We start from the raw sequence: 23614 nt of genomic DNA on the forward strand, positions 1-23614 counted from the left end.
TTTCCTTTTCCTGTCTTGCAGATACTTATCATCTGATAGGAAATGAATTGCATAAGAGAAGGGTCAGAAAAAGAAATTGATGATCCCAGCTTGAAAGACTAAATTGAGGCAGGTAATGATGCAGTTCCTTGGCTTGTAATTCTTCCCATTTGGTATGAGGACTATATAGTAGCTGTGTCTTAGAATGCTGCATGATATATATTAATGAAGCAAAGTACAGAATCCCAATCCTTTTACCTAACTTAAAGCACCATTGTACCATTCTTTCTCTTAGATCACCCCTGTGATGAGATCATCCAATGTACCACCGTTTTCCTCCTAGAAAACGTGAACGATAGGAGGATCAGAAGGAGCCTGCGAAAAAAAGGATTATGTTGCATTAATTTTTTTCTTTAGAAGTATTTCCTCATGTTGTAAACTGTTCTAAAGAAAATGCGATCATCCAAAATTGCAATAAGATGAAGCGCTTACAATAAAAATATATAAAACATAGTTATTTTAAAGTATGTTTTTATTACAAATGCAAAGAAACTTTGACGTTAAGTTTTTCATAAAATGATACACTTCCAAAACTGTGCTTACAGAGATATGGTATGGAGGACTTGAACAATGAATGAGAGAAGTGCACATAAGAGATCTAACTTACAAAGATGTTTTGTTGTTGGTATGTTTGCTACTAAAGGAAAATATTATATCCATTTCCTTTTTATTGCCTCTAAATATAGTGAAGCTAATGTAAGATACCCTGTAGTATCTTTTTCCATTCTGTTACGCTTAATAGACTTGTGTATGATTTAAACTGCAATGACTTTGCTGCAGAGTGATGTCACTGATTAGTATTACACTTGACTTATGCTGATGTAAATAAGGAAAGAGTCAAACCATTGGTTCATAGGGACTGCTGAAGTTCAGCCTTAAAATTCTGTCCAGAATAATGGCACACACAATATTGAAATAGAAAACGAATAATGTATGTAAAGGAAGCTTTTAACATGCTGAGATAGTGACTATGGACCTGTTACTTGAAGAGTTTTCTGTTAGGTAGGAGTTGATGCCAAGAATTTTTGACATTTGTGGGATAAGTCCATCAATTGGCAGGATATGTGAAGAAGTGATTTTGGAAATGGAGGTTATGTGGTAAGACATAGGGGCCTAGAAAATCTGCTAGATTCTACTGGGAGAGTCCATGGAGAGCTGTAAATAACTAGATAGTATTTAACCAAGAAGCAGTGGAGTAAGTAAACTATGAAATAAATTGTTTCTGTAATATGTCAACAGAGTTATGTAGTTGGCAAGTTTCCACCAGGTAACTTTTTATACTGTCTAGATTTCAGTTCTTACTCTACACAGTTTCTCTCTTTGTACAGATAGCCTACATCTCATAGATTTTAACCCTTAAACTATTTATAACTCTTTGTTTTGAATTATCTTGTGCCAGAATGTCTTTATGTACAAGCTTTGTTATCTGATGTCAGGTGAGCATGGGTAATAATTGCTAACAGTCTACTGCTGTATTTAAATTAAGGAAAATCTATCAATTCATAGAGTTGCTAGGTAAGTTACAAGATTTTTTTTTTGTAATTTAGTGACAGTATTGGAAATTCTGTATTCACTGAGAGCTTCTAAATGCACAGTAAGTAGTTAATTAAAAATATGGAACATTTATGAATGGCATTTGTACCTAGACTGAAGATTTGTTATGTTCAGTCAATAGGATGCACTTAAACTGGTGACAGAAATATAAGATTCCGGCTCCCTAGTGATTTACAGAAGGTCTAAACCAAATTCCCCACAGGGAGGTTTGGGAAGGCATAGAAAGCATAGAACTACCGTGTTTGAAAAGATCGTTAGAACTGACCTTGTCTAAGCTCATGAAAACTTAAGTAATAGATATGACATAAATGTGAAATGCAACATCTCAGGCAGTATTAAGATAGAGAAGAGCTGTGAGAAATGAACCTGAGAGAACTGACTCGGTCACGTTGCTGTGTTTGCTCTTTACTATGAAGGTAGTATGAAAAATAAAAGAATAGTCAGTATGAGTTATGGAATCCCTAAAGAGAAGTGTCAGCATTAACAGGTGCTTAACTCCAAACAGAGCCATATCAGAAGAAAAACAGATGGATTGAAGGATGGATGAAGCATAAATACATTCAAGCAAGAGGTGATACCCTATTGCAGCCTCAGAGCATAGAAATTTTCTGTTAACATGATAATGAGGTAGTAATGTTTATGTTCTAGTAACTGGGTTTAAGACTAAATGATGAAATAAAATTATTTCATCCCCTAAAATACAGTGGTCTATATAGAGGAGATTTGGCAACAAGTAATGTAAAGCAAATGTGAAGTGAAATTTTACTCCATCTGTGTTGTAGTTTTCACTTGTTTAGAACCTTTTGCTCAGCTATTTCAAAGAGCTTTACAAATACATTATTAATATGTCAGTGAGATATATTTTGAAACTAATTTGTAAATAAAAGGCAGAAAAAGGGTGGTTCTTCATTACCACACATATTGTAGTCTGTGTGTCAGCACAGACTAAGGTTTGCTCTGTCTTGTGTTCTGAGTTTTAGGTCATAGAATATTATAAAAAGAATTTATTTTGTATATGTTTATCTAAATTTTTTTATTATGCAAATTTTATCCACATACAGACTCTGAAGTGTTAATGCATTTATTATGGGATAATTAGAGATCAGGAATTTTTCAGACTACTTTTCTTGTTATGGCTAGGGATTCTCAGCAACAGATTGTGTTTTCCAAAGATAATTGCTCTTTTTAAGTCAAACTATATAAATCTCCATAGTAACACTAGATTCTTCTGCCAACCTGTGCTCTTGTAAATTTGCTTGTAAAAACAGTCTTTGTCATGTAGTTAGAATGTAGAAATAAGATCAACAATTTTATTAGCCATTTTGCTTATAGTAGCATGTATCGTATAGCCTTTCTCATTTACACTGCAGGTATTTTACGTGCTTGGCTTGTTTGTTGTGGCTAAAAAGTGTCCTGAAGGGGACTTTTAGCTAGTAGTTGTACTACACAGCATATGTTTAGTTTAAGACAGACACATTGGAAAAACAGTTTATTGACTGAGACAACCTTAACATGATTCTTATAGTATGTTGAGAATTCTGTTTCTATTCTACAAACATCTGTTCACTAATGAGACAGGTAAATGCTAGTTATCATTGGAATTACTAGCAAAATGTCCTGTGCTAATTGAATCAAAATGTCATAAAAATAATTGCTTGAGCTCAGAAGTATTTTAATAAGTAATAAATTAGAAATGTTCATCCAACTTGTGTAAGTAAATAACCCGAATCAGCTATCATGTAAGGGTATATATTGCTGTTAATACCAAGATTCTGTGGCTAAGTTAGATTTGATGTTGGCCAGTAATCCTAAAATGGCTTACTTTCTCAGTTCAGAACAAATCTGTTTTGTGATAAGGGGAAAGCATCTAAGGCATCCTTTTCAGTGTCACAGAGACCTTTAGAGGAGGTTCCTGCTGCTCTCTGTAGCCATGGGAAGAGAGCAAGAGCAGAACAAAATAGGTAGGTGTGGCACAGCTTAGCCTCCTGGGTGCCAGACTTCCCTAACTGCTAGGGAGCAGCGCCGCGGATCCACTGTGCTGCTCGGGGGCTATTAATCTGAAGAGAAGCTCTGTGTGTGCTTTCCTGATCTCAGAAGGAGGCAGCACTGTGGATTCTAAAAACTGTGGGTCCTGGTTACTGCTGGCATATAAGATGTCCCTAATGGACTATCTATCAGTTGTCTTTCACTGTCCGATAAACAGTTTCTGAGCGGGACTTGTGGGGCTGTGCAATCGTGACACTGGGCAGATGATGTAGCTCCCTATGAAACACTGAATGTGTGTACGAACCTACATCTACACCTTAAAATAAGGAGTAGATCTAATGGATGGTCAAAATGCTGTTGGCATGGCTTAGTGACAGGATGTACCTGCTTATGTATGGGAAAAGTCAGTATTTTTACTCATGAAATGGATGTGTATTTGGTCATATGATTAGTGATGGGCTGCAAGTTTTTCAGGAAAATGGTAGCAGTGTGTAGGCTGGCATAACTGTCCAGTAGGCAGAAAGGAAGAGGCTGTGGACTGAATAAATTATTCTGGTTTCCTACATATAGTGGAAAGTTTACCACATTTGATGATTAAAAATGTTCATTTTGTGGCATAAGGACTGGTATGCTATACTATCTATACTTAACTGGTATATTATACTATCTATACTTAAGATTGTGTGAAACTTATTCAGGTGTCTAAAGGTCCATGTAGAGGACTATTATAAAGGTCCATGTAGAGGACTATTAATGCTGCCAATCGATATGTGCAAATCTTGCAAGGGGGAAGGTATGTACTATTGGTGTGTAGTAAACTGTGTGGAAAATAATTCCAGATTATTAAATTATGTTGTAGCTGAATCTAGTCAATGTTACATGGTGACTTGATATTCAGAAAGCACTTTTGTCTTGATTTATAGATAGATCTTATTGAACTGGACTGGAACTTCAAAGTCAAAAAGTCTAAGTTGAGACTTTTAATGGCTATAACCCATCTTCTTTTTATATACATTCTTCAGTTCATCTGTGGGACAGATCTCATGAATATACGTATGCAGTCAACGGATGAGCAGAAAAAAATCTATAAGGAGGAGACTATTTAATAGATATAGGTAGTAGATCTTCTAGCTTTCTGAAAGTTTGTTGTATTTGACAAGCCATCTTTATTTCTTAATGTTTTTTCAACTGTTATAAATTGTAGGGGTTTTTTGTTTGTTGATTTTTTTTTTTTTGTTTGTTTTGGCTTTTTTTGTGTGTGGGGTTTTTTTTTAAATTAGGTTATGAAGCTTTTAGTAGAAACAGTTGCTGGAACATACCTTGGAAGAAAATTAACCTGACCTTTGGATGTCCTGATTGAAAATGACTGTTGTTTGCAGTGACACATTTATGATATGAGAATATCTTTGTGTATGCCATCCTTCTCTGTACAGGGCCACAAAATGGCAGAAGTTGGTGTAGGGGGCTCAATTATAATTGCTGCAGAAACCATAGTCAGGACTTTACTGGTGTGTATGTGTAATTGGTACTTTCCATTAGTTTGCATTTACAATATAAGAAAGGTCAACAGCTAAGTTTGTCATACTGTTCTGATTTTCATGGACACCATTTTGAAAAAGTTATTCAACAAAGCAGTATGTCACTGTGTTGTAATAATATTTTCACTTAAAATTCTTTGTACTTAGATGGTGGTGCTGTTCTTGCAGTCATTTTGACATCTTTATGATATGATCTTTTACAACAGAATCATTTATGTTTTACTCTATAAGACTATATTTACTCTATATAAAACTATACTGTGCTTGAAAAGTCTAGTCAATTTATTTCTGGTCTGAATCTGTTAAAGCTAATTGCACATTAGTAAACTACATTGTTACAATTCTTTGTCGCTAAATTCTTTGCATATTAAGAAACTGGATATTTAGGCTTAAAACATCGAAGCAGCAAGAGTAATAAAACATATAGGCTTTTGCAAATTGTGCTTCCAAAAGGTTTTTTTTTTTTAAGGTGGTCTTAAGAAGAGGTATAGTTTTAATGGACACAAGGGTTTAATTAAACTGCAGAACTCCATTCAAATTTTCAGTTTATGTACTGCAGAAGATATCCAGGACTTTTTAGGAAGTGCCTGAACCAGAGTCCAAAAGGGTTGATGACATCTTGTCTATACATACCATATTTGCCTTAGACTGGATGAGTTAAGTTCTGATTGCAATGTACAAGCAATAGTAGGTGGCTCAAACTGGGCTAGCGGACTTGGTGTTTTTTGATGTGTGTTCCTGAACTATAGTATGTGAAAGCAGATAAAGATCGTTAAAAATGAAAATGTTACTAAGGTATAAAGGAAAAAAAGGTAATGGATGCACTTAGATGCATCAGTATTGGGACCCCATTCAGTCTATTCACTCTGGCTTGTTCAAGTAATGGGCAGAGCAGGCACTTGCCTTGATCGTGATCTACCTGCCCTTGCCTGTGCTGAGAAACTGTGAATCATCTGCTCTAAACCACCTTCCAGTCTCCCCAGCTGTAGAGGGAAGGACTCAGACTGTTGAGTGGCTCCCTTCCTGTGACAATGATGTCTGCCTCAGCCCCTCCTTGAAACTCTAAAAGAAGTGTTTCCTTTGCTTGTTCAGCTCCGTTTTGCTCCCCAAAGCTTGAGAGGAGGAGGAAGGTGAATGGTACTTCTCAAGACAAATGGTAAGGAAGAGAAAGCTGCTGCTTCTAGGGTGTGAATCCCTGCAGTACCTCCAGGTTGAATGTGAGCATTACATTGTCCTGTGCACCACGTAAGAGAAAATGAAACCTTCTGTAGAAGAAGCGTGGTCTGGGTAAGAGCAGAAAAGAGCATTAAACCTCTGCCATTGCCTGTTGCTATCTTTCAATTCCTTTCTTCTCCCTTAAGATCTCCTGAAACAAGTGTTGCTTTGAGAAGCCTTGAGCTGACTCTGCCGTTATTTTGAAACAAAGATGACATAAAATTTTTAAAATTGCAGTAATTCCAAGATTTTGAGTTTGAAAATATAGACGCAGCAATCAGATAATATATAGCATGTAATTTTTTTCTCAGTATATTAAAGCACTTTTATTTGCTGAAACTAAACCTGTTGTCTTCAGCCTTTGTGCAAATCTGGCTCCAAAAATTACCAAACCAAAATAAACCCCATACTTACTGAGGTAAGTTTAGTGCCTAAAAATGGAAAGCGTTAGACAACTCTGTTTTGTCGTTGCTACCACTTCTGCTTGTAACGTGGTGGGGTTTTTTTTAATACATTTGGTAATGTGTTCTGTGCAGAATTTGGAATCGTATATCATCATGTAGTTTTTCTCCATTTGTGTTTTCTAGACTTACCCTGTTTACATCATCACAAGGATTCCTAAAATTCTGAGAATTCACCTTTAGGGTCTGATTTTAATCACAACAGATAATACCAGTAATTTCAGTGGAGATTCTTTTGATTTACATCTTTAGAAAAAACTAAGCATTTAGATAGTTATGGTACCTATGCATTCAGCATTTATTTTAAGTACTGATGCACAGCGAAGTAGTTTGTAATCTGTGCCTTAGCCCCAGGCTATAGATATTCATGTTTAGCATACAGTTACAGAAAAGATGCAGTCTCTAAACTGTAAGGAAGTGGTGTCTTGCTGCTTATAATGCCCTGAGGTAAGAAAAATGAATAAAACAAATTTTTTCGCTTTCTTTAAAAAAACAAAATCTGGGAAGGGAAGCAGCATTGTTTTGAAGACACAATATCAGATATTTTTAAGTCTGTCGTAATTTTAATGCATGTAAGGACCTGTAGTATCTTTTATACAGTGAGAAACCTTTTTTTTCCTGATCATATTTTCAGTTAAGGGGTGTTTTTTTTGTTCTGATAAAAGGAGACTGAAAGAAGAAACTTGAACAGATGAATTCAGGTTACCAAGCAACACTTTGTTTCCCAGGCAATGGAGAAAGAATTGGAGCAGGGGCTAAGTGGATTTTCTTTTTTTAAAAAAATTTTAAAATTTTAAAAATTATCGTGAACTGATGTATGAATTTCAGTTTATCAGACTCTTGACAGACTTCATAGAATGGTAAATATTCAGCTGGATGATAACTACTTGTACAGGTAGTTCACTGTGTGACTTAAATGGCTCTTTTCTGTAGTGTGGTAGCGCACAGCATAGGCGACAAGCAGCACATCACAACTAGTTTTTGTAGATGACGCTGGTGTTTGCTTCACTCCAATATTCTCATATACAGTCAACTCTATCTTACAATATTCTGATTTAAATGTATTTCTGTAAGGATGCATTCAGGCTTTTAGGGAGAATATAAGTTTCAGGATGAAATGAATTCTGCATTCTCAAACGTTTAGACGTTACTCCCCACCTCTTCCCTGCTGAGAGGGACTGACTTGGTTGGCATATCTCAGCTGACAGGTATATCTGCATTGAATTGGTGGTTCTGGTAGATCCAAAAATGGGATTATTTTTTTTTTTTAAAAAGATCAATTAAAAATAATTTATCTCTTCTTTTTTTTTTGGTGGGGGGGTAGTGTGATGAATTTTTTTGGCAAGCATAAAATGTAGTTTTAGGTTAAAAAGCGTGCTTCTTTCTTTACTTTTAAGAGTTGCATTCCAGTTGTTTGTGTTGAAAAAGATCAAAGGCAATGGAAAATAAAAGCTGTTTCAAATACTTTTTCCCAAACGCTTCATTTAACACTTTGAAAAATTTTGATTGCTTTAGACTTCTAAAGGTTTTTAAACATAGTTTAACGAAACAATTGTATTTGTTTCAATGTTGCTTACAACTTTTTCTTAAAAAAACCAAAACACAACACCCATCCCACAAAAAAAAGCCCAACACCCAAATTGTATGAAAAATTGACCATATCTTATCCAGAATTCAATTAGTGCTCTCATGTCCCTCTCTATCTGCATAGCCTAACAGCTCTATAGAATTTCTATTAATGATCCTTTTTACTACTGTCATCCATACAAATATGTACATTTATTTATTTTAAAATAATTATTATTATATTTCACACTCAAATTGTATGTAGTGGAAAAAACTAATCAAAGAATATTCATGTTTTATATTATACATTGTTAACAAAAACCAACTGGCAATCCTTTTATGCATTAATTTGATCCAGCAATTCAATGCTTTTACCTGCACATATATTAACTACTTGGGAATGTAGGGATGAAATTTCTCTGAATATCTAGGGGAGATAATTTTGTTAATTGTGAGCTTTGACATTTTGTTACATGACAATGTGATAACATAAAGATTACAGTTATAAAATAATGGTACCTAATTTTTAATTCACCAATATCCAAGTCTTCCTCCACAGGGCTGCTCTCAATCCATTCATCCATCACCCAGCCTGTATTGATACTGGGCGTTGCCCCGCCCCATGTGCAGGACCTTGCCCTTGGCCTTGTTGAACTTCATGAGGTTCACATGGGCCCACTCCTCCAGCCTGTCGAAGTCCCTCTGGATGACATCCCTTCCCTCAAGTGTTATCAGCTGCACCACTCAACTTGGTGTCATCTGCAAACTTGCTGAGGGTGTGCTCAATCCCGCTGTCTTGTCATTGATCAAGATATTGAATAGTGTTGGTCCCAATACAGTCCCCCCCTGAGCGACATCACAAGTATCACTACAAAACACTGCATTTAAAAAAAAATTGCAGTACCAAAGAGGCAAGGAACTTACACGTTTGAAGTCTTATTAGCTCTGATGTTTGTTGGCTTTGCTGATTAAGGCCTGATGTTTAAATACTAAATAGCCTAAACCAGCAGTAATTTTAAATGCATGTAAGTAAAACCCACCCATATTTAGAAAAGCCTTTCCTGGAGAACTAGGGAACTGAAAATCAAACCCATAAATTATTTTAGCTAGTGATTTCACTGAGCCAACACAAAGAGAAAAGAAACAGTAAGGAACACACTAAAATGTAGGCTAGAAAGATAGTAACAAAGCAGCATATCCATTAATAACAAGTATGGATATTAGTAGATGCATCTAGTAAACTGTGATTTTCAAAATTAAGAAAGTCCCATGCTAATAAACTTAAAGCATTACTGCAGTGTGGGGATTTGTATGACATACAGAATGCCAACACTTTCCTTGGTTAGCTCAGGCTGTTTGCAGTGATAAAACATCAATCCTTAATCAGAGTATTAATGCTAAGTTTATAAAAGTGATTTCCACAAAAAAAGTGAACAGCGTGTTTGAAGTTCAGTGTATATTAACACCAGCTGACACATTCTTCAGTAAACTTAGGAGGTCTGTCCAACAAGTGTGTGAAATATGTAGTACTTCTGGCTCTGAGCAGTTGAGTTTGATTCTGGTTTTGGCAGTATTATTTTGCTTCCATTTAAGAAGTAACATTTTAATTGTGGGGTTTGGTTTTTTTTTTTTTTTTTTTTCCACCTGCATTTGGTGTGAAGAGGAGCACAGATGCAGAATAGAACTTAAAAATCACTGGGTGTGTGCATAGATTGGAAGGTGAGGAAAGCATTAAAATGGATATTGTCCTTTGTCTTTTTGCTTTTCTAGAACAGAACTAGGAAACTTGCAGGATGTTAGTTATTTAAATATGAGAAGAACTACTGGAAAACTGTTTTCCTCTACTTACATGAACCGACCCATAGAAATACTACAAGCGCTATATGTTGGCACTGCTTGTAACATCCTATCACACAGTACTGTACATGCATTAAAATTTATTTAAATCTATGAAGAGTGGAGCTGGCACACAGCAGCATCTCTGTTGTGTGTTCTGGATTTTAGGATTGTATTTGGTAATCTGTGCTGTGACTTTACCCTTTTAAGGTTTGCCTGTATGCTTCTGATGGCAGGAGCTAGGAAGCCTGCTCTTAGTTACACTCTAAGGTGGAGTTCCATTATTACTTCATGATTAGTATTGTGTTACATTTATTGTAAAACTGATGTGATATTTCTTTCTTTTTCAACCTTAATATAAAAATTCTTTGTGTGTTCAAACTTCTAAAGAGGAAGGAAGGAGTAAACAGTTTTGGAGGGTGGAAATAAATCTTCAAAGTCATGGATCTGTTGGATAACGATTTTTTAAACACTATGGATTATGAAAAGGATTTGTTACTATAAGGATTTTACATTATTGCAGAAGTGTAAGCAGTGATTGGGACTCCTATTTTCTGTTACTAATTGACTACCCCTAAAAACAAATGTATGGGCTTTCTTTACTTGCATGCACTCAGAGGTTTTGTTCTGGATTTTAAAAAAAATTAGGATGAGGAAAAGAGAGAAAACTATTTATTGTCAAGTTTCTTTCTCTGAAGATATTTGTGAAGCAGTAACTTTTCCCTTTTCTTAACTTTGGAGAAGTAATTTGGTAAGAGGAAAAAAAGATTAAGGATACTGGGCAAAAAAATGATTCTCTAGACATTTTGTTCCTTCTACAAAGAAAAGAAATAAATTTTCAAGAATTCTGGTGAAAGTAGAGTTTCAGTAGCTCCTTTCAGGAAGCATTCTATGTGCTTTCAATTAGAAACTAAATTGTCCCACATGCATTTCAAGCTCCATACACAAATCGCCTTTTCACTTGAAACTTTTTATACGTGGGCTCTTGCCAGAGGACACTCTTCCAGTATGACAACATACATGGTTGCTTAAGGTGTTTTTGACATTCAAGTCAAAGAAAAGCTGAGTTTCTTAATGCTCAGATCATTTTTCCTTATGACCTGTCTTTAGGTATAGTAGTAAAACTTATCATAAGCCCTTCTTTTGTGCATGAATTCAGGAATAAGTAGAACTATGATCATTGTAAAGAAATATTTTGGCTAGTGATTCAATATGGTTGTTTTAATCTGGTGTAAAATCTCCTCCTTCCTCCCTCCTACCCTTCTTCACACACCAAAGTTTTCTAATGTAGCCCAGGAGTGGTGTCAGAATCATTGCTCAAGAGCGATACAGAGGCCAATGAGATTATTGTTAGACTTGTCTGTAGTGATGGACTATTGATCTTTGTTTTATAGTTGTTTGGTGGTGCCTAATTCATGCAATTTCTTCTGTATTCATCAAAACTCATATTTGCCTATTTATTTGAAAATATTAAATAAAGAGATAATTAGGCATGCATCTGAGTATTTTGCTTAACTGTAAGAACTTAATAAATTTAAATACACGTAATTTACAAACAGACTGTTTCTTTATTGCAAAACTCATATAGCTATCAGCTTTTTATAGTTTCCTGCAATTTTTCATTTCATATACTGGTATCCACATTTTCATTTCTTCAAACTATAAAATTTGTTGGGATTTGACAGAATTTCTTTAACAGGTTCTCACAGAGTTCAAACACCTATGGTAGTGGGTTTTTAAAAGATGACCAATGGCAATGTGATTTTTTTGAATCCTTCCTAATAATAGGGCTTTTTTTTCCCCTACACACTGGAGCCAGACATGGAAATTTTTGGTGTTGTCAGTTTATGGTTTCCAGAAAGATAAAGAGTTTGATCAGGATTTCTTAAATATACTTTCATCTAAATAACTATGAGACCATTTTGGCTGGGAACAGCTGTGAAGGGTTAGAAAACAGGAAAGAGAAGATAAGCTTGTATGTTAAGAATAAATTAATTCCTATATGTTACATTTTTGTAGTATTCTTTAAATAGAATTCAGTCTTTTTAATGGTATTTTTATCTGAAGAAACACTACTGTTTAGACACTTTAGGTAAGTGGCTGTGCTTCTACTTAAATAATTGATCGAAATATTATTATATTGCTGATTTAGATTTTAACGTTCAGACAAGCTGATCATGTAGAAGATATACCAAGGCTTTCTTTTCCAGGGGAATGGAAGCAGTCTGCTTTGAGGTGTTTGAGAGAACTAGCAGCTCCTATACTATTGCCGGCTGTGATTTACAGATTTGTACATTTTACCTAGGAATACAAGAAGCTAGATTTACTGACACAATGGTTTCTCATGCCTGTTTTTATGTTGCCTTAGGTATAGCTGCTGCCATCTTTAATCATCTGTATTTCTTCTTCCAATGGTTATTTGATTCCGATGCCTTTGTTCCTATTACGTGTTTATTTTTATACAACTTGAATTCTGTATTAATTTTTAAAAATCTTCTGATTCATGATTCAATTTTCCTTCTGTTCTTTACTCAATAGAAGATTACCAGTTGAAATGCAGGCACTCACTGGCAGTTTCATGATACCATCTCTAAATTGCCTATTTTTCCGAAAAAGTAATTTTCTTTCTAGTACTTTGTGTCATGCTATTTTAGGCAGTTTTATGTAAATAGAAAGTAAAACCTTGAACTCCATTAACAGCATTGGTGTAGCCTTTTATTTAAGAATTTCAGCTCAATCTCATCTAATCAGAGCAACAGATAGTTACTGATGTTTTAGGAACCTTAATAAAATGCATCAGAAACAGAATTAAAGGAGGATCAGTTCGCAGCACCCTGGCTTTCCTGCAGCCAAGTAATGAAGTGTTTTTAATAAAGCTGGGATAAAAAGGCAGTATTGTTCGGTTTTAATTAGTATTGGGTTCAGACTATGCTGTGTAGTGTGGATTTTGAATACCAGTCAATAATGATAAAATCTTGCAAGGTCTTTTTATTGATTTCTGAACTAAAGAACAGGACTCATCTTCCACCATTATTTTAGAAAGTATGCGATATAAGCTGTCACCTCTAGGATTTTTTTGATGTTTAAATTAAATTGTGTGCTGAAATTACTTTTGAGGCCAACACAAGATGCTAATCTAATATCCCAGAAACATGTGGAAGGAGAAAGCAATGGCCAGCTTTGGTTTAAGACTCATTTTGGTCTAAAAGCAAATAATATGAGAGTAAATTTCATGTGAAGAAAAAGGTCTGATTGCCTGTTAATTTTGTGTGGCTATGCTAATCACCTTGACAACTAAGCACCATCATGAAATCCCAGGTGGAGGCTGGGTTATGCAGAATTATAATTAATTTGTATGTGCAAAGTGGTTACTCAGAACTGCTACCAGTTGGAGTGATACAGTTGTCATACAGGGGATATAATGAAAGCATAATTTCATAAATGAGTAAATATCTGAGGTATTATGAGTATAGACCTTGATGGTTGCAGAGATGATGGCACAGGAAGGGCAACGAAGCTGGTGCAGGGTCTGGAGCACATGTCGTACGAGGAGCGGCTGAGGGAACTGGGGGTGTTTAGTCTGGAGAAGAGGAGGCTGAGGGGAGACCTCATCGCCCTCTACAACTACCTGAAAGGAGGTTGCAGAGAGATGGGGATGAGTCTCTTTAACCAAGTAACAAGCGACAGGACAAGAGGGAATGGCCTCAAGTTGCACCAGGGAAGGTTTAGACTGGATATTAGGAAGCATTTCTTTACGGAACGGTTTGTTGGGCATTGGAATGGGCTGCCCAGGGCAGTGGTGGAGTCCCCATCCCTGGAGGTGTTTAAGAGTTACGTTGACATAGTGCTGAGGGATATGGTGTAGTTGGGAATGATCAGTGTTAGGTTAATGGTTGGACTGGATGATCTTCAAGGTCTTTTCCAACCTAGACAATTCTGTGAAGTACTTTATCATGGCTATAATTACCAAGAGTTCCATCCAATACAGTTCAGGTTAAAAAAACCTATCCCTAATGTGTTGGTTTTTGTTTTGTTTTGGGTTTTTTTTGTTTTGTTTTGTTTGTTTTTGGTTTTTTTTTTGGTTTTTTTTTTTTTTTTAGTTTATTATTAGGCTCCTTGGGCTTTTTATTAAAAGAAATTAAAAAGACCAAAGTAGCATCATTCCAAACATGATGTAATGGATAAAAATCTGATTTCCTTAGGCTATGAGGACTTCGTGAAATGTTCAGAATATCTCTTGGTTAGCTGTTCAGACAAATTTGAAACCGTCCAGATGACCTCAGATACTAAAACAATCAGTATAAGGTATCATGCACATAAAGTGGTAGTATCCTTGAGTCAGTACCCCAGAAGTATATCCCTGAATCAGGTACCCCAAAAGAAAAAATGCACACATAGAACAACATAAATTCAAGAACTGAGCTTTGTGGGAGTCTCCAAACATTCGAATCTGATTGGAAGAAAACCCACACAAAATAATAAAGTGGGAGTAATTTTCTGATCTTCTCCAGAATCCTAAAGTCTGCTTTGTTTTACCATCAGGGATGGAGAAGAAAAGCTTTTAAGTCAGCCAGCATCAGATTGATTCATAAAGCAAACAGGAAAAGTATTATGAGGCAAGGCTTCATGCTATGATAGACATCTAGGAATACTCATCTCTGGCAGTCTATTCATCTTTGGCTAAGGGGGTGGAAACTCTGGTTTGTCTCCCTGGGTAATGTGTGGAATCCTGTTTATATTCCAACTCAGTTTATGTGGCCTTGGGGAGCAAAGTCTGGTCTTAGAATTAGCTGTAATTTTTGCTGATCAGATAGTGGTATGACTGGCCAACTATTTTTCCATGACTTTTGTAGGAGGACTATATGACAAATCTATGACATACTCTTATTTTTTAAAACATTGGTGTAGTGAAGGTACTTGTTTCATTTGAGACAAACAGATGGTGGTGATTGAGAGACTCCCTGTATAGGTGATTTGCAAAGATTTCTTTCTTTTTATAACGTGGAGAGAGTTGCAGATAAAAAACCAAGGAAAATGACCATTTGGACATACTTTTTCATAAATGCCCAGTGGAAAATTAGAAGTTCACTGTTGTCAGATGTTAGAGGTAGTTTAACTATGCATGCATATATCTGCAATATATTTAGTGTAATAAAAAAGCATGCAGACCTACTTAAATTTAGGTATGCATTCAGACACTTGCACCTAATCTGACTCTTGCAGGCTGTGCTGTGGTTTATCAAGATATCAATAGGCTCTTTCAGGTCAGAATCTAATTTAACAGTTTATCTAACTGTTATGTTTTTGTGCATCCCTTCCATGGAAACAGCAGAGCAGGCAAAACAGAATAGACAAGGCAGAGTATATCCAAATCTTTCTTCTTTATATTGCCAGGGTTCCTAAGAGCTTCAGCCATTGACTAAGGTATCATTGTTAGCTATGGTACAAATAGGGAATGAAAAACTGCCCATGCCCCCAGATGTTTGCAGGCTAACATCATGAACAAATGGGGGTCTGAAAAATGTGATCAGACTGGTATGATCTAAATGGTCTTAATTTACCAGCCATTTGACTGTAACTTGGCTACTTAACTGTAATCCTACAGATCATAAGTATTGATCTATTTCTGTATACATAACGTTTTCTGTTACCTAGGGACAGCTTCTTTTATTTTAACCAAAAATGCATGTGAAACCTGACAATTTTGGGGTGGGTGGCTTGATATTATGTCCTGTCATATGCTACACTTCAAGTTAAGCAATCTATGTTCAGTTAAATGAAGCACACACAACTAACTTGTGTCTTTCAGTTATTTTAATATATTAGGCCACACAATTTTTTTAATGTATTTTATAAAAATGTTTATTATCAGTAGATTTTAATTTAACAATGTGCCCCAAATTACGCCTACTACTTAGTCTTTAAAGAGTGGTGTTTCTCAAAGTCATTGATAAGCAGTATGCTTGTTGCTAAACAGAACAAGAAACTGACTGATAGTTTGTGATATAAAAAATTATGACTTTTAAACTTGTGGGTTATAAGGTAGGCGAGACCTAGAAATGTGCTAGGATAGGCTGAGGGGGGACAGAATAATAAATGTGCACAATCCATGATTGATTGTATTTTTGATTGTTAGTCTGTCAATTGATTGTCATACATTGTTTGTTTCACTCAAGGGGATTTGAGAGATGGGAATAAAGGTAATTAGGATCCACGGTGTTACGTTTTTTTGATGATCCCCCCTGCTCTGAATTTATGCAGATGAGCTGGGAGAGGCATAATTGGGAAAGCACAATAGCTCAGGTTCTGGAGTCAGCTACTGTCTTTGTGGTAAATGAACTTAGCTCCTCAGTGTACCAGGCATAAATGTATTTTTCATGGTTATAAAGTTGATTTCAAGTGTGTATGTGGAGCACTGGGGTAGAGGGAACAGGGAGAGAAGAATATTTACCATGGCATTCCTGTCCTTTACAGGCAAGGACTCTAAAGAACTAGAAACAGGACTGTATCTGTCCTGTGTCGGTTTTGTTTCCTAATAAACTGCTCAGATGATTTGTGGAAGGGGTATAAGCATCACCAAATTCTTAAATGATGATGTTTCATTACAGCTCTACATTATTCTATATAGATATGTGAGTTTTTTATTGAGATATCTCATACCAAGATACAACTCCTGTGTTTTATAAGATACTGAGTGCTGCTGTCTTCATACTATTTTTTTATAAAGACCAGTAGACATTAATTCTGTTAACTGTATGTTTTAACTAATGCAACCTATTTTTTCTTTTACCCGTGGATTAAAATGCATAAAAATAGTATGAAAATGTGAAAACTGAAATGTAATTGCTACTGTAGAGGGTGCTGTGTCAACCCACTATATAATTATTATCCTTAAAATGTCAAATTTAAATATGTCTTTCAAATTGCTTAATTCAGATATTAGATGAAAAACTAAGAAGAAACTACAGTAAAAGATTTTAAGTGACTTAACAGTGTTTGAATTAGTAACACAACTGAATTAATTAAGTTTTGATGTTTAGGCAGAAACAGCAGCATTGTATTTAGACTAAGAAATTACTTGCTGCCTTTGTCACCAATGACATTAATTATTGATAGGGGTTTCAGAAATAGCGCATGTGCCATCAGAGTTGACTGTAATATAAGATAGGGACTGCAGTGATGCTAGAGGGATTACAGAGAGGGAAGCACCTGTAGCATTTGGAGTTACATGCTTCTAATCATCAGACTTTTATTTCGTTGTAATAGATTCATTTGAGTGATTAAAGTAATGGAAAGATGAGTCGTCAGGCTTATTTCTATCGTGTCCCTCCACAGGAATTACACAGAAGAACCCAACTTCAGCCTGAGCCGGCAAAGACGAAGGCTCTTCAAACAGTTATTGAAATGAAGGTATGGTCTTTGCATGTTTTCCCATGCATTATTTTTGTAGCATGAACTCACGTACTGGGTATGGCTGGGATGGAGTTAATTTTCCTCATAGCAACCTGTATGGTGCTATGTTTTGAATCTGGGACCAAAACAGTGTTGATAACACACTGATGTTTTAGCTGTTGCTGAACAGTGCTTACACAGTCAGAGCTTTCTCAGTTTCTCACTCTGCTCACCCCCCAGCAAGTAGGTTGGGGGTGGACAGGCAGCTGGGAGGGAATGCAGCCGGGACAGCTGACCTGAATTGACCAGAGGCGTATTTCGTACCATAGAATGTCATGCTCAGCAACAAAACTGAGGGGGCAACAGTCAGAGTTATGGCATTTGTCTTCCCAAGTAACTGTTATGCATGATGAAGCCCTGCTTTTCTAGAAATAGCTAAGCATCTGCCTGCTGATGGGAAGTAGTAAATGAATTCCGTAATTTGCTTTGCTTGTGTGCACAGCTTTGTTTTATGTATTAAACTGCTTTATCTCGATTCATGGGTTTTCTCACTTTTGCCCTTCCGATTCTCTCCCCCATCCTACTGAGGGAGTGAAGTGGCTGTGTGACACCTAGCTGCCTACCAGGGTTAACCCACAACACCTCGATTTAGAACTTTTACTATTAAATCGTAAAATGCTTCCTTTTACTTCTCAGTTTATTTTGCTGTGAAGCTAGGGATAATTAGTATTTCTTTCTCCCACTCTGTTTGCTTAATAAGACTTGATTAAAAAAAATCAAGTGCAGCATCGCTGAATAATGAGAACTGAATATTACTTTTTAAAAACACTCGGGGGGGGGGGGAGGAATTTCAGGTGAGCCAAAGTAGATGAACTGTCCAAGGCCAATGTAAAATGTTTTTGTTCTTGATCTTTAAAAACAATACTTCTGTTGGTGGTTATTTGGCCATCATTTTACATTTAACCTAAGGAAAATATTCATTGCATCAGCAGAGTGATATGATAAAATGTGATGAGACTCCTATCTTAGTCCTGAATATAGTTTCCTCTTTTTGATATATAATATTGCTAAAGTGTTGTGGCTTTTTTCCCCACAATAACAAGACATAAAAATGATAGTTAAAAAGTGAAAACTGGTATTTTTGCATAATCCTGTAAGTCTGGAATGTACATCTTTAAGAAAAATACCATGAGCCTTGAGATAATTTGTGAGTTGGCAATGCTTCCTGAAATACATTAATGATGGTCTTTCATTTCAGTCTTAAAAGGAAGTGCAAATTAAAGGCCTCATTTTGCTAGTGACTTCTGTTAAGAGCAAATGAGTTCAGCATGTCTGAACATTGTGGTAAATACACAGTTATAACGATCAGGATTTCATAAATACAGTATCTGCCTTTTAATAGATAATAATTAGTTTGGATTATATGAGTAACAAGAAGGTACATCAATTTCAGTATTCCATCTTTTGATGTGTATTTGCCTTGGACCTTCCCTGTTTATTCTAGTTCAGAAGTCTATGTATGAAATCTAAAACATGTGTTTTCACAGTAACTCGTTACCCTAAGTATATGGGAAAGTACGATACTGGCCGAGAAATTTGTTTCTTTCTATTAATATTCAGAATTATAAATTTTCAAGTTTTGGGATTACAGAGATAATGTATTATAATAATTTATGGTGTTCCATGTGGGCTTTTAACAATGTAAAGGTTATGTTGCAAAATAATTTGCAATGCCTCTTCCTGTACCAAGCCTCTTTGAAAAGAACGGAGACAGGAGGGCACACAAAACACGAATGACACACGTGAAGACTGCAGTTGCAGCTACTCTGACAGTGTCTGTCCCTGAAGACAGTAAAGTCTTTTCTGTTTGTCTCCCAGGAGAGTTGGGTGTGGTGCGATGTTCCACTTTTTAAAAATCTGGTCTTTGTAGTGAGGGCTTTCATTTGTCATGGGTGAGGCTGTAATCGTGTTGCTGGAACATTCTGATGTGGAGCTGCCTTTTGGCTCTGAGGCACACAATTCTTTCTTTTCCTATGAACACATGCTCCTTTGGGGTTGCCCTGTCTAAAATAGGCCTAATATTGAAAAGAAAAAGGGACAAATGTAAGATGTTGAAATCCACATGATTAAGCAGCAGTTTTCATTACAAGTTCCAGCTTTGGAATGTTTTCAAGTAAATTTAAATTGTCTTAATCCAGACAGCATTTGTTTTGAAAAAAAATGTGGAACATTTGTTTTGAATGATCAAGCATTGAAGCAATAATTTCCCTACAGTGTTGAGGGTAGAAGGAGGGAGAGGATTACCCTGTAATATGGCAATCTGAGGCCATATACTCCCCCATGCCGAGGCTCCAAGCAGTATACATTTCTCTTTACTGCACCCAACCCCTTCCACCCACTAGCCACATTAGCTTTTGTCTGAGTCCCCTCCATGGCTCCCCCAGGCTCTGCCAGGAGGCAGCTTTCCCTCCTTTGTAATTCCCTCTATTCTTTCCTGTGGTTTTCTTCTGTCCATTGCCACAGCTGAATGCTTTCTGTCCCTTTTCCCAGTCAGTCCTCCCTTTCATACAATGAAATATACCCATTTCTTCTACCTATTACCTCATATGTGATTTTTTTTTTTTCCTAAAAATCTTTTCTTCTGCAGTATCTTTCCTGTCCTGTCAGGCTCTTCATTTCTCTCTGAAAACTTTGCAAGTTGCCTTTTCTTACAGCAATTGTATTGCATAACTGCTGTCTCCTCAACCAGGGTATATCTCCTGTATACTTTTTTTTTTTTTTAAAAAAAAGAGCAAACAAAAGATAGAAAATTCACATCCTGTGTCTTGAATCCTGTTTCTATTGCTTTATTTATTCCTTTTCAGATATGTATTATCTTTTCAGATGCATTGCACAGGCCTTTCTTTCCAAACTTTCTGGTTTTTCTTCTTAGACATGTTTGCTTCCAGATGTCCCATGTCTTTGGTTTATTCTTTTCCATTACATTCTTTACTCTCTGTTCACTTGTCTGCAACAGACCTTCTTTAGAAGCCCTTCTTTCTTCCAGAAAGCAGAGTCACAGGACAGAAGGAAGGCAGTATGCTTCCTTTTCCCACATGCTCCCATTATTTCCTTGAGCTCCTGGTTTTCTGAAACTTGCTTAATCACATTGTAAACCTTGCTTTCAAGAGACTGTTTTGTTTTGTTCCCCCAGTACTCCACCATGGTTTTCTCTGAGATCCATTCTCTAGAAAGTGAGGCATACTACATGTGTTGCCTGTATCCTGGATTTAGTAAAGAGGTAAAAGTTTAGAAGTGCATATCTGCCCAAAACAGCGAATTACATCATGGAGCTCATGGTGTTCACAGAAGAGCCACCAGCATGTTTAAAAATATTAGGAGTTTAATTTTGTGTAGTTTAACAAATAGGAGATGACAGAGCAAAGAGATTAGAGTCTGTAGATACCTACCTGAGATATCTTAATTAAAAAAAGAATAGTCCTTTCCAGTAATGAAAACAAATACATTGTAAGGTACAGTGCGTGGAAGCTAGAGGTAGCAAATGCACACTAAATTATAGCGTGTTTAACAGCATTCATGTAATTTTATGACTTCTGTTATACAGGAAGCCAGTTTTGTTGCAATGGTTGCTTCTGACTTTGTGACTGTGGATATATGTAATCAAACAGCTTTTTTTTCCCCATGCCTAAATCTTTGTCTGTTTAAGCGTAAAATAAAGCTGGTATGTTGAAATCCTTTCCTCTAATTGCAGTTGCACTCATGCATACTGCTTTGCTTATTGTGTGCTGACAAATGCCAGATCACTGATATCTTTGAATATCAGTCATATCCAAAGTTGATTAACACTGACTAATATAATAAAAAAGAGTAAAAGGAAACATGCTTTTCATTCTTTCAATAACAAGTACTCCTGAGCACATGAATCTTACTCATCTCTTGTGAGGCCCCACTTGGAGTACTGCATTCTATTCTGGGGTCCCCAGTACAAGAAAGACATAGACCTGTTGGAGCAAGTACAGAGGAGGGCCACAAAAATGATCAGAGGACTGGAACACCTCTCCTGTGAAGGAAGGCTGAGATGGTTGGGGTTGTTTGGCCTGGAGAAGAGAAGGCTCCTCAGACAACTTCTTGTGGCCTGTCAATACTTAAGGGTGGCTTATAAGAAAGATGGGAACAGATGTTTTATTAGGGCCTGTTGCAATAGGACAAGGGGCAACGTTTTTAAACTGAAAGAGGGTAGATGTAGATTGAACATAAGGATGAAATTTTGGGTGTTGAGACACTGGCACAGGTTGCCCAGGGAAACTGTGGCTGCCCCCTCCCTGGAACAGTTTAAGGCCAAGTTGGATGGGTCTTTGAACAACCTGGTCAAGTGGAAGGTATCCCTGCCCATAGTAGAGGGGTTGGGACTAGATGAGCTTTAAAGGTCATTTCCAATCCAAACCATTCTATGATCTTGTTCAGACAGTTCCAGACTTAACCCAGTGATATTACTTGAGAGAGAAAATCAGAAATGAGTTGCCTGCAGATATGACATAAAACTCATCCTAACTATAAGGTATTGACCAACCAATATATATATAGTCAGCAACAAGAATTAAAAAGTCTTTAAAAATGGTAAGCTGTAAAATAAATGAAACTATTTGTGGTTTACCTTACTTGCAGAAAGAGCCATCTTTATGTATTGATCCAGCTTTGATATTTCAGGTATGGGTTTGGTTCTAAAAAAGCGTGTACGTGTGTTTGCAGTGCAACATACTCTTATTGTTAAGATTGCATGAACTTTCACTTTCCTTTGCCTTCAGAAATAAACCTGAATATTCTCTGTATTAAATTGACAAAGTTTAAAAAAGTATATAGTAAGAGTAGTCGTGTATGGTCTGTTGATAGCATGTGTGCATATGTGCCTTTAAGTGCAAGTTTTATTAAATTTAATATTTGCTTCTGATTGCTTGTTGAATGCCCTACAAGCAAGATCTTTTACAGACATAGTTTAAATTTATCAGGTATTTGAAATGATGTCATAAGACAGACTGGAATGCTGTATTATTTACAAATGTTTTGCCCTTCCCCCCCAGATGTTCAGGAAATGTACTATAGCACTCTTGTTGTAAGGACTATATATAATATTCATGAAACATTGTTATGGAAACTCATTTGTAGAGTTAGTTCCATTCCATTGTGGAATATTATTTTCTTCAGCATCAGGACACATTCTATTTATTTCATGTTCCAAAAGAGATGATTTCTGCTAGGTCCAGAATAGAAAATAGCCCTAACCTCTCTCACTGCAACACTGTTCTAATATCTGCAACACTATTCTAATAAATAAGATGAGGAAGAAGTATTGATTGCTGCTGGAAGGAGGGGATAGGTTAGGGTGAGTACCCTGATCGGTATCAGAAATCTTGCTATATAATCTCATGTCTTTTAACAGATTTAGAGGGTCTGACTGGAAAAATCTGCACAAGTGTTGCATTGTTGTAGAACTCAAAAGGTGTTTATTAGTACCATTTAATACTAAGCTGCTTCCTTAATACTACTGCAAAGGAATCTTCTTTGTGATTCAGCACAGACCCACGTAGTTTTTCAGAATGCTGCTAATGCGAATAAGTCTTAAAGGTTCGAAGGAAATACTGCATCTGTTCCTGTTTCAGTTTCTGAAGGATTGCCAGACCCTGTGCCACAACAAGAGCTGGCTGAAAGTTTTCCAACTGAAGTTTTCTGTGGGAAAATGCTGATTCAGCTGAATCAGAAGGTTTTATGGGAATGTGCCTATTTTGTCAAAACTTCTAGTGAAAGCGAAGCTATGAAACTTTCTATCAACCCAGCTCCCTGTGGCAGTACCCATTGGGAGCTCTAGGCTGTCTATATCATCTTTGACCTACAAGGTTCCTTGCTGTCTAGCAGTTGCCCAGACAGGAAAGCTTTTGGGTTTCCTGGGCAGGCCAGCAGCCTGCCTGCTGTATTTGCAGAATTGCTGGTCCTGTATTGTTCATACATAAGGGAACAGTGTTTTTGACTCCT

At 36.4% G+C, this 23614-nt stretch overlaps 1 protein-coding gene across 7 annotated transcripts in view; it reads left to right on the plus strand.

The window, feature by feature from the left end:
• The window catches only part of ERC2 (ELKS/RAB6-interacting/CAST family member 2), a 531221-nt gene that overhangs the window by 110496 nt on the left and 397111 nt on the right, over positions 1–23614 (plus strand). For all 7 annotated transcript variants that reach the window (XM_074836238.1, XM_074836236.1, XM_074836240.1 and 4 more), the window contains one exon: positions 17531–17605. In XM_074836238.1, coding sequence (XP_074692339.1) covers positions 17531–17605 — 75 coding nt within the window. The remainder of the gene's footprint in view (positions 1–17530; positions 17606–23614) is intronic.

Source organism: Strix aluco, chromosome 11 (genome assembly GCF_031877795.1).
Source record: "Strix aluco isolate bStrAlu1 chromosome 11, bStrAlu1.hap1, whole genome shotgun sequence".
In the NCBI taxonomy this organism is placed as follows: Eukaryota; Metazoa; Chordata; class Aves; order Strigiformes; family Strigidae; genus Strix; species Strix aluco.